This window comes from Lissotriton vulgaris, chromosome 10 (genome assembly GCF_964263255.1).
Source record: "Lissotriton vulgaris chromosome 10, aLisVul1.2, whole genome shotgun sequence".
Lineage (NCBI taxonomy): Eukaryota > Metazoa > Chordata > Amphibia > Caudata > Salamandridae > Lissotriton > Lissotriton vulgaris.
In genome coordinates, this window is record NC_141698.1 from 473774731 (window position 1) to 473795388 (window position 20658).

The window sequence follows — 20658 nt, forward strand, 5'->3', positions numbered from 1 at the left end:
CGGACGTCTGGAAGAATGCTGCAAGCAACGCACGATCGGCAGCAGACTGGCCGGATAGCCCAGCAACAGCGTCCGAAGGTGAGCGCAGACTGCCAGGGCCAGAGTGCACGTTAGCACTGCTTCAGCCCCGAGAACTAGCGGCGGAGTCCGCACACGCATCGGCCGGTTGCCTGACAAGATGGCGGCGCCCCTTGCTGGTACAGCGGACTCGGCGGAATAGCGCCGGCGGGCTTATGCTCGGCGAACTGGGCTCACTACCGGCGGATTAGCGGGGAGGAAGACGGGACACGCTACCACGCGCATGTAAACTGGGCACAGCGCGTTGAAGACCTCCTGTTCTCCACCGATCCAGCGATCAGGGAAACGTGGGTCCATAGGGCTAATAGACATTGGGGGTGAGAGGCCACACGAACAGGGTGATGTCCCACTGGCCGGGCTGATTGCGAAGGGCCCCCCAACAGCCACGAAAGCGACCCTTTCCCTCGCTACACAACGCTGAGGGGTTGACCAGTCCACATCGCTCTAATAGTCCTCGCCTGCTAGCGTATCACAACCAGTGGTGGCCATCTTGGAAACGAACTTGCCAACACGTGCAACTGCGGGCTACCACCAACGAGGAAACACGGCGACGGCGGCCAGAGTGACGAGGGCATCTGGACCAACGTTGAGGAAAGTGCTTTCACCGGCCGCCGCAATGGGTAAGCCGGATAAACAGCAGCCAAAACTCTCCTTTGATAATAGGAGGGGGACTAAGCCAGCGGACGACACAGCGGAGGTCGGCGGATCTTCGGACTCGCCGCCAACTAACAACATAGAAAAGATCCTGATAGCAATTCAATCAAATCTACAGGACATCAATGGGAAGCTGGACAATCTAACGTGCAGGATGGATGGCATGGCTGCCCGACAAGAAAAACACGGCGAACGGCTGGACGAAGCTGAAACCAGGATTTCGGCGGTCGAAGATGAAGCACGGACGTCCACCTCAAAATGCGCGGGAATGGAGCGCATTCTGGAAGTGATAAAAGCGAAGGAGGAGGATTTGGAAGCGCGCTCGAGGCGCAATAACGTGCGAATCACGGGTCTGCCAGAATCAACCAACACAGGCCGTATGGAACAATACGTCGAAGGTTTTTGTAAGGATATCTTTGGAGCGGAGGCCCTGTCGCAGATCTTCATTGTGGAAAGAGCTCATAGATCGCTGGCCCCAAACCACCGCCCGGCGCTGCGCCCAGACCGATCGTGGCGCGGATCCTCAATTACAGGGACAGGGACGTGATCCTCCGACTTGCAAGGGAAAAGGGCAAAATCACTCACCAGGGCAACTCCCTGGAGTTCTACCCTGATCACACGGTCGCTGTTCAGCAGGCACGTAGGGAATACACCACAGTGAAGGCTAAGCTACGAGAGTTGAACATTGGGTATTCTATGTTATATCCTGCCCGGCTACGAGTGGTGTGGAAGGAGCAGACGATCGTGCTGGCAACGCCTAAAGCGGCCCTCGAACTTGTCAAGAAAATACAGCGAGAGACGAGGTCGGAAGCCCGGAACGACCAGAATAGAGACTCGGACTGATGCACCTAGGAATCTCAGACTTCACACGGCGGTAAGGATTGCTGCACAGCTGACTACGATGGACTGCTATATTGCCACTCTCGGCTAACTGTGCAGGGTTTGCTGATGCGAGACTACTTGAGGTGAGATGTTGGCGTTTCGCTTTGACTTTGGGCGGTGGAAGGGTAGGGATCAGCTGGGATGGCTGGGACTATAGCACACTCCTGCCCTGAACTGTAACAAACACCCATGTCTGGACATTGCTACCAGGCTTTTCCCGATGGATTTCAGATAACACGGCCGCGTTACACTGCAAATGCTGCCGCTACTGTGGGCGATGAGTCAGGACCTTTTTTGTGTACACTGTGCTCACAGACCCTCACAACTGGAATGGGATAGCTTAGAAGGTGGCGGAACGTTGGACACTACGGTCCATCTCACATTGCGAGTTGTAAACTAATAGAGATGACATTGCCCTTACGCGCTGCTGTGATCCGGATGAAGCGTAGCCGGGAAATTACTAAGTGCGGGGAGGGCTGAACACTGATTTGACTGGGATTAGTCCCTTCCCTACACGTCTGTTCACTGCGGGATGCGGCTACATATCCTCTAGGTCTGCTTCACTGCCTGCACCCAGCGGAGGGATGGTAATGGGAGAGTGGACTTGTGGAGTAATGGACACATAAACTGCGATTCTGTCCGCTTCTATCTAATATCGCCTGCACCTGTACATCGGGTGGAGTGTTGTGCTACTGGCGGTCCTCCGTAAGGGTAAAACCCAATACAAGTTCTGCTATGAGCACCAAGTTGTTGGTTAAGTGGTTAAGGGAGTTGTGCTCTGTAGGGGTATGGCTTCGGCAGGTTGGGGATGCTGGAGTCGGAGGGCCTTGGGGAGGGGGGATGTCTAACTGTTTACGAAGACCGGAGACATTGCAAATGTATGCATTATTCGAATGTACCATGAGGGGGCTTGTAATTGCATATTGCGATCATTGTACTGGGTGGGGTCGGGATCCGGGCAGGTTACTTGCATGTGCAGGAATGAGTGGTATTATGTCAAATGGGTACGCCAGGTTCTAGAAATGAAAGCAGGAACGGACTAAACATCCTCAGATGGAATATACGGGGGTTCTCCCGCCCACAGAAAATCAGACAGGTATTTGCCAGTCTCACTAGATGGAATATTGACATTGCATTCCTGCAGGAATTGCACCTAGCACCGCACACTCACGCTACGCTGGGGTCGAGATGGGCGGGAACGTCTTACAGACCCTCATACTCATCTTATTCCCGGGGGGTGCTTATATTCATTAAGAGAGGGGTAAACTTCGAAGAGAAGCATGTGACACAGGACCCTGCTGGCAGGTATGTGCTGGTGACAGGCACACTAAGGGGGCAACACATAACACTCCTCAACATATATGGCCCGAATATTGACGCGCTGGACTTTTATCGGGAAATCTGGGGACACTTGCAGAAACATACTGGCACACACATTTTATGTGGGGGGGACTGGAACGTGACACTGCAGGACGGACTGGATCGATCCTTCCAATCAGTGGAACAGCACAAGCAGTCAAGACTTATGGTAGGTCACATGATGGGGGATCTGGCGTTAGCAGATATCTGGAGACTACAACACACTAACGATCCAGGCGCTACTCACATCACCGCGTCACACAACAGCTGGTCCAGACTGGACTACTGGCTGGGCTCCAAGGATGTTGCACTATGGGCGCGTAAGGTACAGGTGCTGCCACGCACATTATCGGATCACAACCCGGTTCTATTACAGCTGGACATTCCACACTACACACCCCCCCCATTCCAATGGCGATTTAACTCCCAGGCCCTCACAGACCCTATATATGTCGACACCCTGACGAAGGCGATCAAAGACTACTTCGCTTATAACTCTCAAACTACTGACGACCCATGTCTCCTCTGGGAAGCCTTTAAGGCCACGATAAGGGGCGTCTGCATTAGCACTACCATAGGAGTACTCAAAGACATCAGGTGCCAAATTCGCCGCTGCGAAAGTCAGATGAGGGACCTGGAATTACAATATGAAAACACACAGGATGTACTGTTGTTACCCAAGCTGCGCGACTTACACACAGAACATGCTGATTTCCTGACGTCGGAAATCAAATACCTAGACCGCAAACATGCAGCCAGGGCTTTTGGAGAAGGGGGCAGACCAGGGCAAGTATTGGCGCGGAAAATATGTGAGGGGCGGGGGCACTCAGCGATACTCCGTGTCAAGTCAGGAGCAGGAATAGTACAAACGCACTCAGCAGACATAGTCAAATGTTTTGTAGAATCCTACAGCACACTATATAAATCTCAACCAACATCTACTACTAAGGAAACATATGAATACCTACAAGTCTGGAGAAGGGAACCTACACCAGACAACAGGACCACCTTCAAGCTGGCCACCCGGAAGCACCACCAGCTGATCCGCACCGCCAAGAAAACTGCTTTCAAGGACCGGCTGGACAACAACGCACACAACTGCAAAGAACTCTTCAACATCGTGAAAGAGCTATCCAACCCCAGCGCAGGAAACAACGACATCACCCCATCGCAAGACCTCTGCAACTCCCTCGCTTCATACTTCCACAACAAGATCGCGGACATACACTACAGCTTCAACATCCAACCTACGAACACCAAGACCGAACAGCCACCCCCCAACACCACCCTCCACGCCTGGACCCCGATCAGCACCGAAGACACCATCCGCACGATGATCTCCATCCACTCCGGATCACCGACTGACCCCTGCCCTCACCACATCTTCAACAAGGCTGACGCTGTCATCGCACCCCACCTGCGAGACATCATCAACACATCCTTCGACACCGCCACCTTCCCTGAGAGCTGGAAGCACGCCGAACTCAGCGCTCTCCTCAAGAAACCCACAGCGGACCCCACCGAACTCAAGAACTACCGCCCCATCTCGCTCCTCCCGTTTCCAGCCAAAGTCATCGAGAAGACCGTCAACAAGCAGATGGCCGCCTTCCACGAGACGAATGGATCCCTCGACCCCTCACAGTCCGGCTTCCGAGCCAATCACAGCACCGAGACCGCCCTCATCGCCGCCACCGATGACATCCGAGCCCTGATGGACAACGGAGAAACAGCGGCCCTCATCCTCCTAGACCTCTCCGCGGCATTCAACACTGTCTGCCACCGCACCCTAGTACAGCGCCTCAGCAACGTCGGAATCCAGGACAAGGCGCTGGAATGGATCCTCTCCTTCCTCGACGGAAGAACACAGAGAGTCCGTCTATCACCGTACAAGTCAGAGGCCACCGAAGTCATCTGCGGCGTCCCTCAAGGATCCTCTCTGAGCCCCACCCTCTTCAACGTCTACATGAGCCCCCTCGCGGCCATCGCACGCCAGCACAACCTCAAAATAATCTCCTACGCCGACGACACCCAGCTGATCCTCTCCCTGACCAACGACCCCGCCGCCGCCAGAGCCAACCTGCACGAAGGGATGAAAGAGGTAGCTGAGTGGATGACGACCAGCCGCCTGAAACTGAACTCGGACAAGACGGAGGTCCTCATCCTGGGCTCCTCACCCTCCGCCTGGGACGACTCCTGGTGGCCTCCCGCCCTGGGCACCGCACCCAAACCGACAGACCATGCGCGCAACCTGGGCTTCACCCTGGACTCCTCCCTCTCCATGACCAGGCAAGTCAACAACGTCTCATCGGCATGCTTCAACATCCTTCGCATGCTACGGAAGATCTTCTGGTGGATCCCCACCGAGACCAGGAAGACCGTCACCCAGGCCCTCGTCACCAGCCGACTGGACTACGGCAACGCCCTCTACGCCGGTACCACCGCCAAGCTCCAGAAGAGACTCCAGCGGATCCAGAACGCCTCAGCCAGACTCATCCTCGACATCCCATGAACCAGCCACATCTCCGGACATCTGAGAGACCTTCACTGGCTCCCCGTCAACAAAAGAATCACCTTCCGCCTCCTCACCCACGCACACAAAGCCCTACACGACCAAGGCCCGAGCTACCTCAACAGCCGAGTCAACTTCTACGCTCCCAAACGCCACCTCCGATCAGCCAACCACGCCCTCGCCGACGTCCCCCGCATCCGAAGAGCGACTACAGGAGGAAGGTCCTTCTCCTACCTGGCCGCCAAGACCTGGAACTCCCTCCCTCCCGACCTGCGCCTGACCCAAGACCACCTCTCCTTCAGGAAGAAGCTGAAGACCTGGCTGTTCGAGCAGTAGCGGCACCCCCCCCCCCCCCCCCCCAGCGCCTTGAGACCCTACGGGTATGTAGCGCGCTCTATAAATGTCTTTGATTGATTGATTGATTGATTGATTGATGACGTGGCGATTGGCTGGCTATCGGATGCCCATCGGGAATATCTGGCTCGGCCAATCACGGTTGAGGAGGTCACTGAGGTGATCGCCTCGCTCCCAAATGGAAAGGCGCCGGGCCCTGACGGGTATACATCCGAATTTTACAAGAAGTTTGTGGATATCATTGCCCCATATTTGGTGGACATGTATGGCACTTCATTTGAGGTGTCACTGCTCCCCCCCACTCTGCGGGAAGCTATGATCATAGCACTCCTCAAACCGACCAAAGATCCGGAAAACTGCGACTCCTACAGGCCCCTATCCCTAATAAACGTAGATTCGAAAATACTTGCAAAGTTACTGGCTGTTAGATTGTCCCCTCTGATGACTCGCCTAGTACTCCCAGACCAGGCGGGGTTTGTTCCCACCAGATCCACCTCGCATAATACCAGATCCCTCGGTTAAAGCTGTGGCTGTCATGCTCGCCGCCGCCAAAGCGTTCGATTCAATCAAATGGCGTTATATGCTAACCGTCCTTAATAGGATGGGTTTCCCTAAAAGATTTGTCCAGTGGATTTCGTTGCTCTATACCAAACCGTGTGCAAGGGTCCGAATCAATGGGTACGTTTCAGCCCCGTTTGACATTGGGCGGGGAACGAGACAGGGTTGCCCCCTATCACCCCTGCTCTTCGCGCTGGCGTTAGAACCACTGGCATGCATAGTACGTCAAAATTACAAGGATTCGGCGTTGCAATTTGTGTCCAGGCCACTGCACATATCGCTCTACGCGGATAATATGTTGCTCTATGTTCGCGATCCAGAAATACATCTGAACTCGCTCCTTAGGGAATACATCCGATTTGGAGGCCACTCGGGGTTGGCGATAAATTGGTCCAAGTCCTCACTCATACCCCTCACAGATTCCACTACTTCCTTTGAAATAGATTACCCACTAGAGTGGCAGCAGGACCCAATTCGCTACCTAGGGGTCATGTTCCACAGGGATCCAGACGAAGTCATGCGCGCAAACTATGGGGTAGTACTCTCCAAGCTGGACGACAAGGTCCGTCGTTGGATACACTTGCCATTATCGATAGCTGATCGAATAGCGATCGTCAAAATGAACATTTTGCCCAAGTTGTTATATCTCTTTAACAACATACCCATCACGCCTACGCGGGAGGTCTTTCGGCGCATAAAGTCCCTGGTACTAACCTTGATTTGGGCGGGTAAACAAGCTCGTATTGAACTACAGACACTAACGCTCCCGATAGCAAAAGGCGGATTCGGGGTGCCTGATTTTCTCCTATATTACCTCTGTGCCCAGGCACAGTACGCAGCATACTGGTACCATGAGGTCCCCTATATTACTCACGTGGCCATTGAGGAGGGAGATGCCCATCCCGTCCCCCTGTCTGCAATATTATCACACACAAGATCTCCACTCCACTCAAAGGACATCAACACTGTGGACACCACGATCAAGGCATGGAACAAACTAGGGCAATTGGCTCACAAAACCCCATTATATGCGCCGGAAATGCCACTGCAGCACCATCAGGCTTTATCAGTCCCTAACGAAAAGGTGGGGATGTCTCTGCTGTCTAGAGCTGGGATCGACAAGATGGGTGACGTGTTTCAGGGAGGCACATTTATAGAAATTGATCAATTGAACTATATTCAAAATCAGACTCCTATGTTCCGCTTCACATACTACAGACTGACAAGGGCATTAAAGGGACATTACCCATCATTCCCTGCGGAGCCGGAAACTCTAGCACCCTTGCAAATGCTGATCACCACGAGGGATCTATCTCACTTGTTATCTAGACTGTACACTGCTGCACAATCGGAAATAGCAGGCCACACACTTAAAGCTAAAGAGAGATGGGATGCACTACTAGATAATCCACTGACAGAGGTAGAATGGTACAGTTCGTGCGCACTGACACAGATACTAACACCAAACGGGAATCTGAGAATTATTCATTTCAAGTTCATTCACCAAGTCTACTACACACCGGTGAAAATGCGTAAATATGGGCTCCAAGAGGACGACAAATGTAAACGCTGTAACAGGGACGGTGCGGACTTTGTTCACTTGGCATGGAAGTGTGCGAGAGTTGCGGATTACTGGGAGGAGGTTACTGCCGCACTCTCGGTCATGTTGGAGGATGAGGTGCAATGCACGCCACAGATCTGTCTGCTAGGTATTGTACCCCAATTCAGAGCGCTGAAACGCAAATTCTGTGCAATCGCACTACTGTTAGCTAAAAGACAGGTGGCGCAATGCTGGCACAGCCGTAGAGTACCGACTACAAAAGTGTGGCTACATGACATGTCTATTTGTCGGGATAAACTACAAACGTATGAAGAAGACTTACCAGTAAAATCGAGGCCTAAGGACGTATGGTGCTTCTTGTCGGACTATCTGAATTCATTGCAGGAAAATGAGGAGGACTAGTTGGTGTGCTGGTGATACTGGAATGTGAATGACTGATGTGAGAGTTGCGGCGCCTGAAGGCTGCTTTGGGGAACTGCCGGGACACTGTTTCAATCACAGTATAGGATGTAAATGAGAGCAATGTAAGGTCTTCAGTTGGGGAAAGTTGAAGTTCGGTTGATAAAATTACAAAATGTAAGACTCATATAGACTGTCTGCTAAGAGTCCTACTTGGGGCATGCAAGGCGGTTATGCCTAACGTTATACAATGATTTCCATATCTAACTTCGTTTGTGTTAAACGAACAAAGTAACGTGGCGAGCCGGCCTCAGGGATGTAGGCTCATGCTGTGTATTCTACTTTATGTTAATAAAGGTCTTACACAAAAAAAAAAAAAAAAAACTTTACTTGCAAACCTAAACAGGGCATCACTGGATCTAGCAAGTTTTGATATCCACATTGTCCCGTTTTTTTAATTAAATGTGGCAGATTCGAAGGGGCTTCTTAAACTTATCAGACCATACCCAGAGCTCCTTTGATTCCTTTCCCCCTCCAGGCCCCACGTGGACCCAGAGAATGTTCTGCCAGGCTTCGCCTTGGGCACTCCTCCCCAGGCGCTCCCCAGTGCCCCCACTAGTGCTCCAGACAGGATCTTCCCTAAGTCCTCTCAGCCAGACGGCACCTTGGCCACCAATTGGTTTGTGTAGCTCTCCCGAGCAAGATGGCGCCTGATCTCGATTCTGTAGTCGATCCCGATCCGGCCCCGGTACCACAACATTTTTATTTGCCTTGCCCTCCCGACGGTGCCGCCATCCTGTCCATTTTTTGCAGGGAGCACTGCCCTTGGGGGGGGGGGGGGGGGGGGGGGGTAATCAGCTCTGGGACCCTCCCCCTTCAAGTGCACCCCGCACTCCAGTATGGCCGCATTGTGCCCAATGAAGGTCCCGCTCCGTCGGAGCTCGCTCCCCGATTAATCAGCTCCAGACTCACCGCCTGCAAGGGGAGGGGGAGAAATCCACACCGGTAGATCGTCCGCTGCACTTCATAGCAGGCTCCGCAGCCGCCGGCTTAGACTTGCTTCCATGATCGGCTGCACCCCACCCTGCCTCCATGATGCAGCTGTCTGTGTCTGTTTGGCCAGTAAAAACCAGTCCACTGCTCCGTCCCACAGCCGTGTTACCGGGCAGACTGCACCCTACAGATGTTGCGACACATGCCGGTCAGGGCACAGCAGTCCAGAGAGTCGGCTGCCTCCAGATTCCAGGATTATAGCGGCTGGCCGGCCGGGAGCTCGAGAGCTCACGGCCTCTCGGCCATGTTCCCAAGACACGCCTTTCTCGGGCGCCATTGTTAAAGTGAAAGTGCAGCATTTTGCTGCTGCTGAAAAAGAAATTGATATTTAAACGGTGATGTAGGTGAACCATGCAGCACAAAGGAAAGCCCGCCATGTTAAATCTTTAGCGCGGTGTGGCGCAGTGAAAAGAAAGTATAATATTTAAAGTTAAAGCTTGACGTCACAGCACTTAAATAAAAGCATTTGTTTGTCAACCTCAATATGGGGAGCCACGCATAAAGATAGGGCGCAGCGACAAGGCCTGTCATTCTGGTTAAAAAAAGTAGTTGAGGAAGAGCATGTCTAGCCTGCAGTAGCAGGCAGGAGAAAGTCATTTAAGAAAATAGTGCTCACAGACTAAATAAAACATACAGAGTAACAACAAACGCGAGAGGGCCAGTCCTCATGGGAAGATACAAAAGGAGAAAAGTCGGTACTAAGGCGGGACTACTAAGAATATTGACTAATCAAAAGCAACCATTTAGAAAGTAAGGTAACATGAGCCAACTGGAAAAAGATGGGCGGAAAATGAGTGGAGCTTCCAGTCCATACCTGAATACAGCATGTCCTGAAGAGACAGCGCAAGCCCTGCCTAGGCGAGACCTAAAAACCAAGGTATTTGCAATATAAAAAACGCAATAGTGTTGAGTGTGTCTAAAATAAAAAGATAAGACACAATATATGCTGACACGACTAATCATATTCATACACCAGTTTGTCATACAAAGAGAGGGGTTTTCTTTCTGTTATAGCCTCCCTATTAAAAAGGAAAAAGGCATGGCAAATATAGTCAGCCTCCTGGCTAGATAAAAACATATAGGCTTCTTGATGCATTATAAATCTCTTTGATAGTAAGACCGGACACAAAAAAACATTTCCTAACCACACTATAAAATCCACAAAATAATATAAAGTGCACTGAAGATTGTACTGGCACTCCATCACACGGTTATCTGGGGAGTCTATTAGACCACGCATCTCTTTTTTGGATAGCTACAAGATGATATGCGATACCTAATCGAAACCTGGTGAGGTGTAGAATCGTTTCTGGATGTCTGTTAACATCACAAGATAGCCCGAATTGTAAAGACCCTTCCAAGTATTTAGTTACTGAGACTTTTTCTTCCTTTCTTTAATTTCTCTCTCAACTGCTCGTTTAGTGGTAAAGATGGCTTTTAATTCTCTCTTACCAAACTGTAATATATGCGCTGGGTTCTAAATCTGAAGCACTGCATCAATTTCCTTAATTAGCATATTAACAAGAACCAACCATGGGATTTTATTACAATGCTGAAGAGCAAGGCAATCATTAATTACCTCTCTTGAGAATTTCATGCCTGATTTGCTGCAGATATTGTTCCAACCAGTTATCGCCCTCAAATTAATTATATCCTCAACAAAGGCTACACTTAATTATCTATCAGCGATTATCGTAGGTATGGTACGAGGTACACCAAGCAGCCTAGCCAAAAAGGAGTTTTCCTGAGTTTGCAAAATATTTTGGCCCCCTCACCCCTCAGACAATTGTTCCATAGTTGGCTATTGGAGTGCATTTATTCCTGTAGAGTTTCACAAATAGGCTTATTACCAACTTTACTTGCAAACCTAAACAGGGCATCTGTGGATCTAGCAAGTTGTGATATCCACATTGTCCCGTTTTTTTAACTAAATGTGGCAGATTTGAAGGGGATTCTTAAATTTATCATTGAAGGCAGTAATCTCCACCACTGAGCATTGATTAGTATTTTACAATTAACTTTTTTTAAAAAAATGTTCTTATTAACGATTTTAGCTGTTTGTACTGTTTTAAATCAACAATAAAGTATTATTGTAATACTCCTTTTCCATTGGAGGTTTAGACAGTTAATTGATATAATTCCGAAAAATGTTTAGAATTGTCTTTTTTACTACCTGCATTGTTTACTTTTTATGGTCTTTTAATGACCGAAATTGATTTCGGCAACACACAGAAAGAGGAAAAGGCCTCTTTGGAATGCTTTGTGTAGTAAGGTATCCCTTCCACCACAAAATCAATTGCTTGATGACTGATCACTTTGCCATCCCTTTCTTATGTAAAGGCAAGTGGGATAAAGAAATACAAACACATTAAAAAACTGTTGCTCATGGAAGACCTTTTGCCCTTCCATTTTGGGTTAGGAAATCTCTGTTGAGCTCAATACGTTGAAATGCAGAACTATAAATAACTCTATGATTGGTGTTTGAATTCTCTGAATAACACAACTAGGTAAACTTTGAACAAATTACATCTTGAAAAAATAATTTTTAAAAATCAAGTCATAAAAAACAAATCAGTAGTTTTGTTTCGAACTGGTGAATACGAAACTTGCTCATCCCGGAGCAGAAACACTCTGGTAAAGAATTTGTAATCCTCAAGCAAAAAAAAACACCTCTCATCCTTGGCAAAGGAATATCTCCTTAAGGTTAAAAACGAGAAAAACCAATATAACGGCTCTAAATTGCTCATTAACTTCAGAGGTATCCCTTTCTGCAGTTTTCAGTTAGTTGCCCTTCCTATCTCAATGAGAATACTGTGCATGTTTCAGTATAACAAGGGCAGACCAGGCGGGCTCTGAAAAAAAATTATCTTCCCTCTGAGAGGGATTTGATAATTTTGAATCAGCAAAGAGACTAATAAATTCACCCCCAGATATATGCTCAAAGACATATTTCCAACTAGCCGTACCTTTCACTGGGAAAGGAATTCTAACAATTGTTTCATATTCTCTTTTACACTGGTCTATTGTACAATGCTAGATTAAAGCTAAATAATCCATTGTTGGATACAGCAATTCTCAAAAACAAAACCTAACATTTTTGAATTAATTATTTTTATAACGCTCTTAAATTGTTTTAAAGCCATTACATTTATTGGGAAACCAACAAGCTGGGTTTTATCCTGAACACAGCACGGAGATTGCTGCTGTATCTTTCCTGAATGACCTTAAAAGGATGTAAAATGCAAGAGGCCCAGTAGCACTCATGGACGTCTCTGCAGCGTTCGATAACCACTTATCGAATTATCCTTCCAAGCAGATTGTTAGACATTGGTATAAAAGGCAACAACAAGACAACAAAGGCATAGTGGTACCTGAGTATCTTTCCACTCCTAAAGAAGTTGATCTATGCGTGCCTCAGGATTACATTCCTTTTTTTCAAACCATATTTTATTGATTTTCAAATTATGAGCATCACATATCTGTGCACGTTGGTGTCAGCTATGCAATTGTCTTAATATAAACTGGTTCTTTAAAAGTAACTTAGAACTCTCAATTCCCTCCCCTCTCCCCCCTTGAGTTGCACTTGCTTTTGCTGGTCCTCTATTCAGGTACTGTTCATACGCCCGAGCTTCTTCATGCCTCCTGCTATTACGGCACTTCATATAGCCAAGTGGATGCTCTCTGCTGTCGTACTCTCTATGCTGTCTTGTCTTGTTCCTCCCCCCTCCTTGCGGGCGTTGTGGGCAATGATGCTTCTTCCCTCTCCTCCTCTCATCCATTATCTGCCAGGCCCCCCGCTAGCCTGTCCCATGCTTTCTCCAAGTTGCCTATGCCTCTTCTTGCTTTTTTGAGCAGTAATCTGCCTTCTGCCCCTGCCCATTTCTACAACTCCTTTTTCCATATCCCTATTGTTGGACCCCCAGGTACCTTCCAAATTCTAGTTAGCTCCCTTTTGGCCAAAACAAATGCCAAGTCCTAAAATGTCACTGTCACTTTCGTCTTAACTACATTTGGAAACCACCCCAGTATGTAGTGTTCTGGTGTTTGGGGTAACTCTTTATCGATGACCTCCCCTATGGTCAGTCGTACCTCTTCCCAAAACACAAGTAATGAAGGACAGTCCCAGAATATGTCCATCATATGTGCTTCCTGGTCCCAGTATCTGGGGCAGGCTGTTGAGTCCACCCCGAAATATCTTCTGATTCATGTCAGCGTAAGGTACGCCATATGGATGTCAAAGTAGTTTATCAGTTTGAACCTCGCATTCCTGGAAACCTTCGGTGGCCTCTCTATAATAGTCTCCCATTCCGTCTCTGGGTTTGGCCTTCTCACGTCCTACTCCCACTGTAGTCTTAATCGCTCCAGAGGTTTCTGCCCATCGCAGAGAATCACCTATAGAAGCAAGAAACCGTTTTTATCCATCCTGTCGATAGTGCTACATATCTAAAGCCATCCAATGCTCTGGGCTTTGTAGTACCCGTGCCCCAGTGCTTCCGTATGCTCAATGTGATTGCCCTGTGCATAAGGAAGTGGCCTCCTGGTAGGTCATATTCAGCCTGCAACTCTTCAAATGGGAGCTGCTCTGAGTCCCAGTAGAGATCTCCCACTACTCTCAGGCCTGCCTCCTCCGAGGATTCCAGTCCTGCCCATCACCTCCCCCTTGGAAGTTGTTGGAGCAGGCCCAATGGCAGTTCAGGGGAATGGGGAACTCTGCTGCCCACTCGTTTCAGGTATCTTGCCCAGCACATCGTCACCATCTTAACTTCAGTTGTGTCCCCCGTGCTCCATTGTACCTTTAGCAGTATTTTTGCTAGTGTCTGAGCTGAAGGCGCAAATGGATACTGCCCTCGTCTGGGTTCCTCTCAGCTAAAAGCCACTGGATCAACCAGCTCAATTGTGCTGCTATATAATATGCCTCGAAATCCGGGACTGCTAGTCCCCACTCTGCTGTGGCACATTGTAGTGGGGCAAGTGCCACCTTAACTCCATATGAAGAAAGTGGTTGCCGAGTCTAATTCTCTAAATTTCGCTCGGGGGACCCGCAACGGGAGAGGTTCAAAGAAGTGTAGTGTCCTTGGCAGTCAAATTCTTCAGTATGGCTACTCGCCCTGCTACCAATAGCAGTAGGGACCCCAGAAGTCCATAGAGGATCAGATTGAGAGTATTGCCCTAATCGCATTGCCTTCCAGGAGCTCGGCAGGACCATGATATACTCTTACCCCTAGATATGTCAGACAGCTGGGTTCCCAATGGGGGCCATCCAGGTCCATTGGCGGGAGTCTATAAGGCGTCATAGGGAATAGTTTCGATTTCTGCCTGTTGACCTTGAGGCTAGAGAGTCTACCAAATTGCTCCAACATGGCCTGTCCACCGTCCAGGTCTGCTGCTGTATCCCGGAGGAACAGCAGTAGGTCTTCCGCATATAAGGCTATGCAATGGTGTGTCCCTTCGGTCATCGGACCTCAGTAATCCTGCCCCTTTCTTGCTCTGCCAGCCAGTGGCTCCATAGCAAGAGTAAATAACAGTGGGGACAGCGGGCAGCCCTGCCTCGTCCTACATTCTACTGTGTGTCTGGAAGAAATAGTCTTCCCAGTACGCAACCTGGCCATTGGGATTGTGTATAGCAGAGTGACCCATTTCAAAGATCCCACTCCCATCACAGTCCTCAGTTTGTACAGGAAGTGCCATTCTCGACTATCAAAGGCCTTCTCGATGTCCACAGCATAGACCACTGTTTTAGGCCTCTCATAGTCCTCTGCATCCAAAATGTTTAGAAGGCTACGAATGTTTATGGCTGTGTTCCTACCCTGGCATGAATGCGGCCTGGTCTGGAAGGACCAGCGTCGGCATGTGCTGTAACAGCCGGGTTGTTAGTATTTTACTTAAGATCTTGTAGTCCATGTTTAGCATGGATAATGTCCTGTACACCATGTGATTATGTGCTTCTTTTCCCTGCTTCAGCACTGGTACAATTTCAGGATTCCATTCCTTCAACACTACTTTTCAATATTTCTATGCGGCCCCAGGCTTATCTAGTGCAATCTGGGTATAAGCCTTTTATGTACGCCAATGATATTCAAACTATTTTTGGAGTATACCCTAATGGGAGTGAGTATTAACCGCCAACTTCCTCTTAGTAGATAGCTTTTCAGTCACACTCTGGTGGATGACCGAAAACTATTTATGATGAACCCTAATAAACAAAAGTTTCAATCTAAGTGCATGGCCTATGCTTCCCTCTTTGTATGGGCCCTTCTCCATCCTTTACTCTTGTGTGGTCAAAATCGTGAAATTTATATAGAGTCTGACCTTGACCCAGTACCCAGTTGCAAAGACCCCAAATCTTGCTATTATCAGCTGAACACCTTATATTGAAGACTACCATTTGTAAAATCAGTGTTAAAAAAAACAACAATTCAATATAGATTAGACTATGGAAATTCCATTTTGTTTAAACCCCTCAGAAAAATCAAGTAGTGCAAAACACTGCAATACAACTGATTTATGACCTTGCCAAATCTGACCCAATTACCATCGCAAGATAATCGGTTGGCTGCCTTTCAGTTCATGGTAGAATCATCTTTACGGCTATGTGTATTGTCCATTAGGCTATTTCTGCTTACTGGACAGTTTTAATGGCCATTAACGTTCAGTTGCACAAATTGTGAAAAATCTGAGGTCCAGCAATCCTTTCCTTCCTTATGGCCCAAAATATCAGGGGAAACGTTTTGGTGACAGCGCCTTTTCTGTAGCTGCAGCAACAACTTGGAACTCTCTTCCCTTAAGCCTCTGTAGAAATACTACCAAAAGTATTAAAAACCTATTGGTTGGTAAATAGCCTTACAGTTTTTGCTTCCTCCATTTTAAGTGCCAAGAAACCGCCCCCTGGTGAAAGGTTACTCTACATTATATATACTTAACACATCCATTAAAGTTTTTCTTGGGTGCAAAACATGCCATGGCTTGCTACTGCAGAAATATAATACTCAGTCAACGGTGTTAGAGGTTTAAGAATTCTGCCATTGTACTTTCAGAACCACCTGTAAAGCCTATGACTTTTTAGTCAACATGTTTGGGAAACAGTGTTATAAAATGCACTAAGTGACCCATACTTAAAGTTTTTGAGGAGTGAACCCCAATATCCCCCTTCTGTTTCTCTGTCTCACCTTCCACCATGGAATTAGGCACACTGGTTGCGGTATCCCACCCCTGTGAATTTATTGTAGGTCCACATTTGGAAAAATGTTCTTAGAGGCTGGTTTTTGGCATGCATGCTGAAGTTTGGGAATGTCTAAGAGGTAGGTAAGAGATAGAAATGTAGAAGATTTTATTTACCCTCTAACTTACATTAGGGTAGAGATGTTTTGAGGCTTTTAGGAGAAAGAGAAATAAGTGTCGTAAAATTTGGCCGAAAATGGGGAATCTCCAGTGCTTAATTTGAGCCGGTGTTTTCTGGTGCTTGGCACCAGCACTTAATTACTAGCCCCAGCTCTTATGAAACGCTGCCACATGGTGGCACTGATTGTTTTAGTTTCTTCATGATTGTGTATCACCACGTTAGGGATAATGTCATCACGCCAATCACAAATCCAAGAAGCCATCGACAAACTAGGGCTTGCATTCTATTCCCAGAGTCTGCTGCACCCTGCCACTGCCTGAGCCTAAGCCTCCTATTGTATAATTGTAGCTGGGGGCTGGCTCATGACGGAATTGAGGCAATGAAGCTGCGAGAGCGCATTTGGAACTTGGAAGTGAGGGCTCTTGAAGAAGAATAAATGAAAGTAAGTGTGAACTTTCCACTTGCTGTGTAGCCAGAGTAGGATATCCTGCAGCCCTGCATTGCTGCTATCCTCAGCGTGCTCGATGCAGCTGTGGACCAACACAACTTTGTGTGCCATGGCGTCACCTGTAGAATCTGTGCGCTGCACCCCAGCATGGTAATTGCTGAGCGTGCGTGAGTCCAGTCGGCACCACAGCCATACTTACCGGCATTGACAGCTTTATGGCTGGGGACAATGCCTGTGCTTTAGCAGGCAGGGCCACACCAAACTGAGCAGTGGATGCTGATGCCATCGCAATACCTGGACCTACTAATAACAGGCAGCACTAGCAGTGACATCACCTGCTGTGCTCGAGCAGCCGTCTGTTCCGCAATAAACCTAGTCATACAGCACTGATTAATATATGCAAAAAAAGCATTTTCATTTGGTGTACATATTGTTTTTGTACTCAGTGTAGGTAAAAAGTAAAACACGCCATCTTCCACTTCTTTAGGAATGACAACAGGAAAACGCGGAGTTCAAAATAGCAGGTACATGTACAGGCTGACGACCGGGATATAGATGAGAGAGAGAGCAGGAGTAAATAGGAGATTAAACAACAGGAGAGGAGAGAGATAAGACAGAGCTAAGTAGAAGAAAAGGAGAGCAAATCAGATACAAAGTGAAAGCAGCCATGATGTGAAAAAGAGAGCATTAAGAAGAGAGGAGATAGAATGAAAGGATGTAGAGGGCAGGACAGAGGGAAAAAAGCAGACAAATGATAAAACGGAGACACAGCTAATCACTGCTAGAAGAGTGATAGTAAAGAGCCAAGCTCGAGGGGAGAGAGCAGAGCATGGATAAAATTGAAGAGGAAAAAGGGCAGGGCTAGAATGAATAGAGGGCAAATCAGAAATACAGGGAATAAGGTAACACCAGGTGAGACAAAGAATATAGAAAACAATTAGAAAGGTGAGAGGATAGACTCTTAGAGCAAAGATTTAGGGGACAGGCAACAGCAAGGTTAAAAGATAGAGACTGAGGCACCTAGAGTATTGAAAGTGGGGCTCACAGGAAGAAGAAGTGAGCTGTGGCCTCCTTGGCAACATTTTCAGCACCTGCACTTCTTTTTTTTACAAATTAAGCTCTGGTCTTGACCCATTCAGTAAATAGGTGCCAGCTAGAGAGCTATTGGAAACCATTTTAGGAAGACTAGCTTATCAGTATTTTTGAAGGGGAACAAATTCAGGAAATTAGTTTTAAGTCAGGATTGAAATTAGAATCTATGTGTACTCCTTCCCTTACACAGGTAGGCAAACTAGTAGAAATATTTGAGATGATCGCAGAAATAGAGATTGATAAACGTTTTAAAAACCTACCTGTGTGTCTTGATAATAATTTTTCAAAAGCACACAAACAGGCACTTAAAAGTTTGAGTGATGATGCGAACTTAACCATTAAGGTGGGAGGTTGTAGTTATGGGCACAGTAGACAATGAGTACCTGATAGATACATTTCTGAATGTTAAAGAACATTAGTTAGCTGGGGGTAGTGTAATCTGTCCAGCCTTAAGAGATATATTAAGTCAGTGTTGGATGATGCTGAGGAGTTGAATTGAATATGTGAAGAAAGAATGAATTTTTTGTTAATCAAAATCCTACTGTACCAGCTATTTATGGATTGACCTGAGTCCATAAAAGCATGTCAGACTTACCAATGATACCAATATTATCTAGTTTGAATTCTATCACTGAAACTTTAAGCCAGTAAGTAGATCATTTTCTCAAATGATGGGTATGTAATCACAAATCCAATTGTGAATGATACGACTAATATGATAGCTAAAGTAGATGGTATGGGATTTGACAATATGAATGAGTTCCTGGGAACTTTAGATATCGAAGCATTATATACCAGTATTGAACAACATGATACTAATGAGGTAGAGAAGGATATACTACTCAGATAAGAAATGTATGTGCCCGCAGTTGGTTTCTAGGTGGATCGTGTGAGGGTCTTCCTTAAGTATAATATTTATTTATTTAAGGATGAACCTTACATTCAATTAAAAGAGACCAGTACGAAAGCTACTTGTGCTCCAAGCCTGGTATACATCCTTAAGTATTCTGAGAAAGCCCTTCTATGCTGGACTGTGTTGTGGTGTGTGCACAACATCCATTTGTGTCGCTGAAACTCTAAGGCACGTGTATAGAAAGTAGCACTGTGTGCGAGTGTGTTTGGAAGGGTGTTGTTGGTTTTGGGCATATGTAGCAAGTGTTTTCATGTTGAGCATCATGTACACCTGTGTACAGATCTCATGTTTTGGGACACAGCGCTTGCGGTGTGATGGGTGATGATGTGTGAGAGATGGAAACCTCAATTATAATTGCAATAAGGGCTAGAATATATAGGCACTTCACTAGCCGAGCCATAGGGGCAGTGAGATGCAGTGGGCGTGCTCACCAACAAAGGGTGGGGTATTCAGAGGAAGCCCACTAAACCACAGGGCAACAATGGGCCAGGCAGGGATGGTACTGCATGAGTGAAAGATGCCCACAATCTTATGTGACAATAAAAGAAGGTGGCACTGAAGCTCCCTCTCCGGTGCATGTTTTATCAGTTTGTTGTCAGTTGACATAGGTTTGTTACAGTTGCTATTTGCTGTCTCCTCTGCAGACCTTTGACCCCTTCAACTGCCCTGAAAGCAGCATCGTGGAACACCTGCGCCAAGAAGTGTCTGACCTGCGACATGAAGTCTACCGGCTAAAGGTGAGCATCTCTTTAAATGACACGTTGCACTTGGCAGATAGCATACATTGGCAATGTGACGTGTCTCGGATACCGCTGCTTGTAAAGGATTGCTAGTGCTTGTCATAACTAAACATGTATTGTAAAAATGGATATAAAGCACCCCCAAAAAGGACAGCTAGACACAGTAACTCCCACTGTGTTTGGTTACCTATCCTCACAGGAGAGGATTACATTCTCAAAGAAGAGGAAGGAAGGTGACTTCATTCTTTGGAATGATGACATCATGCATTCAGTTCACGCCCAAGGCAGGGTGACACAGGAGACCAACCAATACAGCAGGCTCTACGTATGCACTGATCACAACTTCTGAGAGATTCGGTCCATCTAGTGTTGGTTAACGAAAGGCAATACAGTCTGCATTGGTGGCATAACAAACGCTACCATAAAGAGCATTCACAACCTCAGTTCCCTGGTTTACCATTATGGAGAGCACAAATGCATGGTCCAAGCATCCCATATCACGCGAATGACTCCAGGGTCAACTCTAAACAGTAATGTGCTGGGAATGAAGACTAGTGTATTGGCGATCTAGTTTTTTGGGCAAGCATACACAGCAAGATTGAAGATATCTGCAGGGATACCTTGAGCAAGGAGAAAAAAATCCTCCCATAAGGCCCTAATGAACTGGCATAGGGGCACTAGAATTGGAATCAGTTTTGTGCATAAATATGGATTTCCCG

At 47.4% G+C, this 20658-nt stretch overlaps 1 protein-coding gene across 1 annotated transcript in view; it reads left to right on the forward strand.

The window, feature by feature from the left end:
* LOC147685423 (syntaxin-binding protein 4-like) overlaps window positions 1-20658 on the forward strand; it is a 986001-nt gene that overhangs the window by 578609 nt on the left and 386734 nt on the right. The window contains exon 14 of the mRNA XM_086939786.1: window positions 19844-19936. Coding sequence (XP_086795912.1) covers window positions 19844-19936 — 93 coding nt within the window. The remainder of the gene's footprint in view (window positions 1-19843; window positions 19937-20658) is intronic.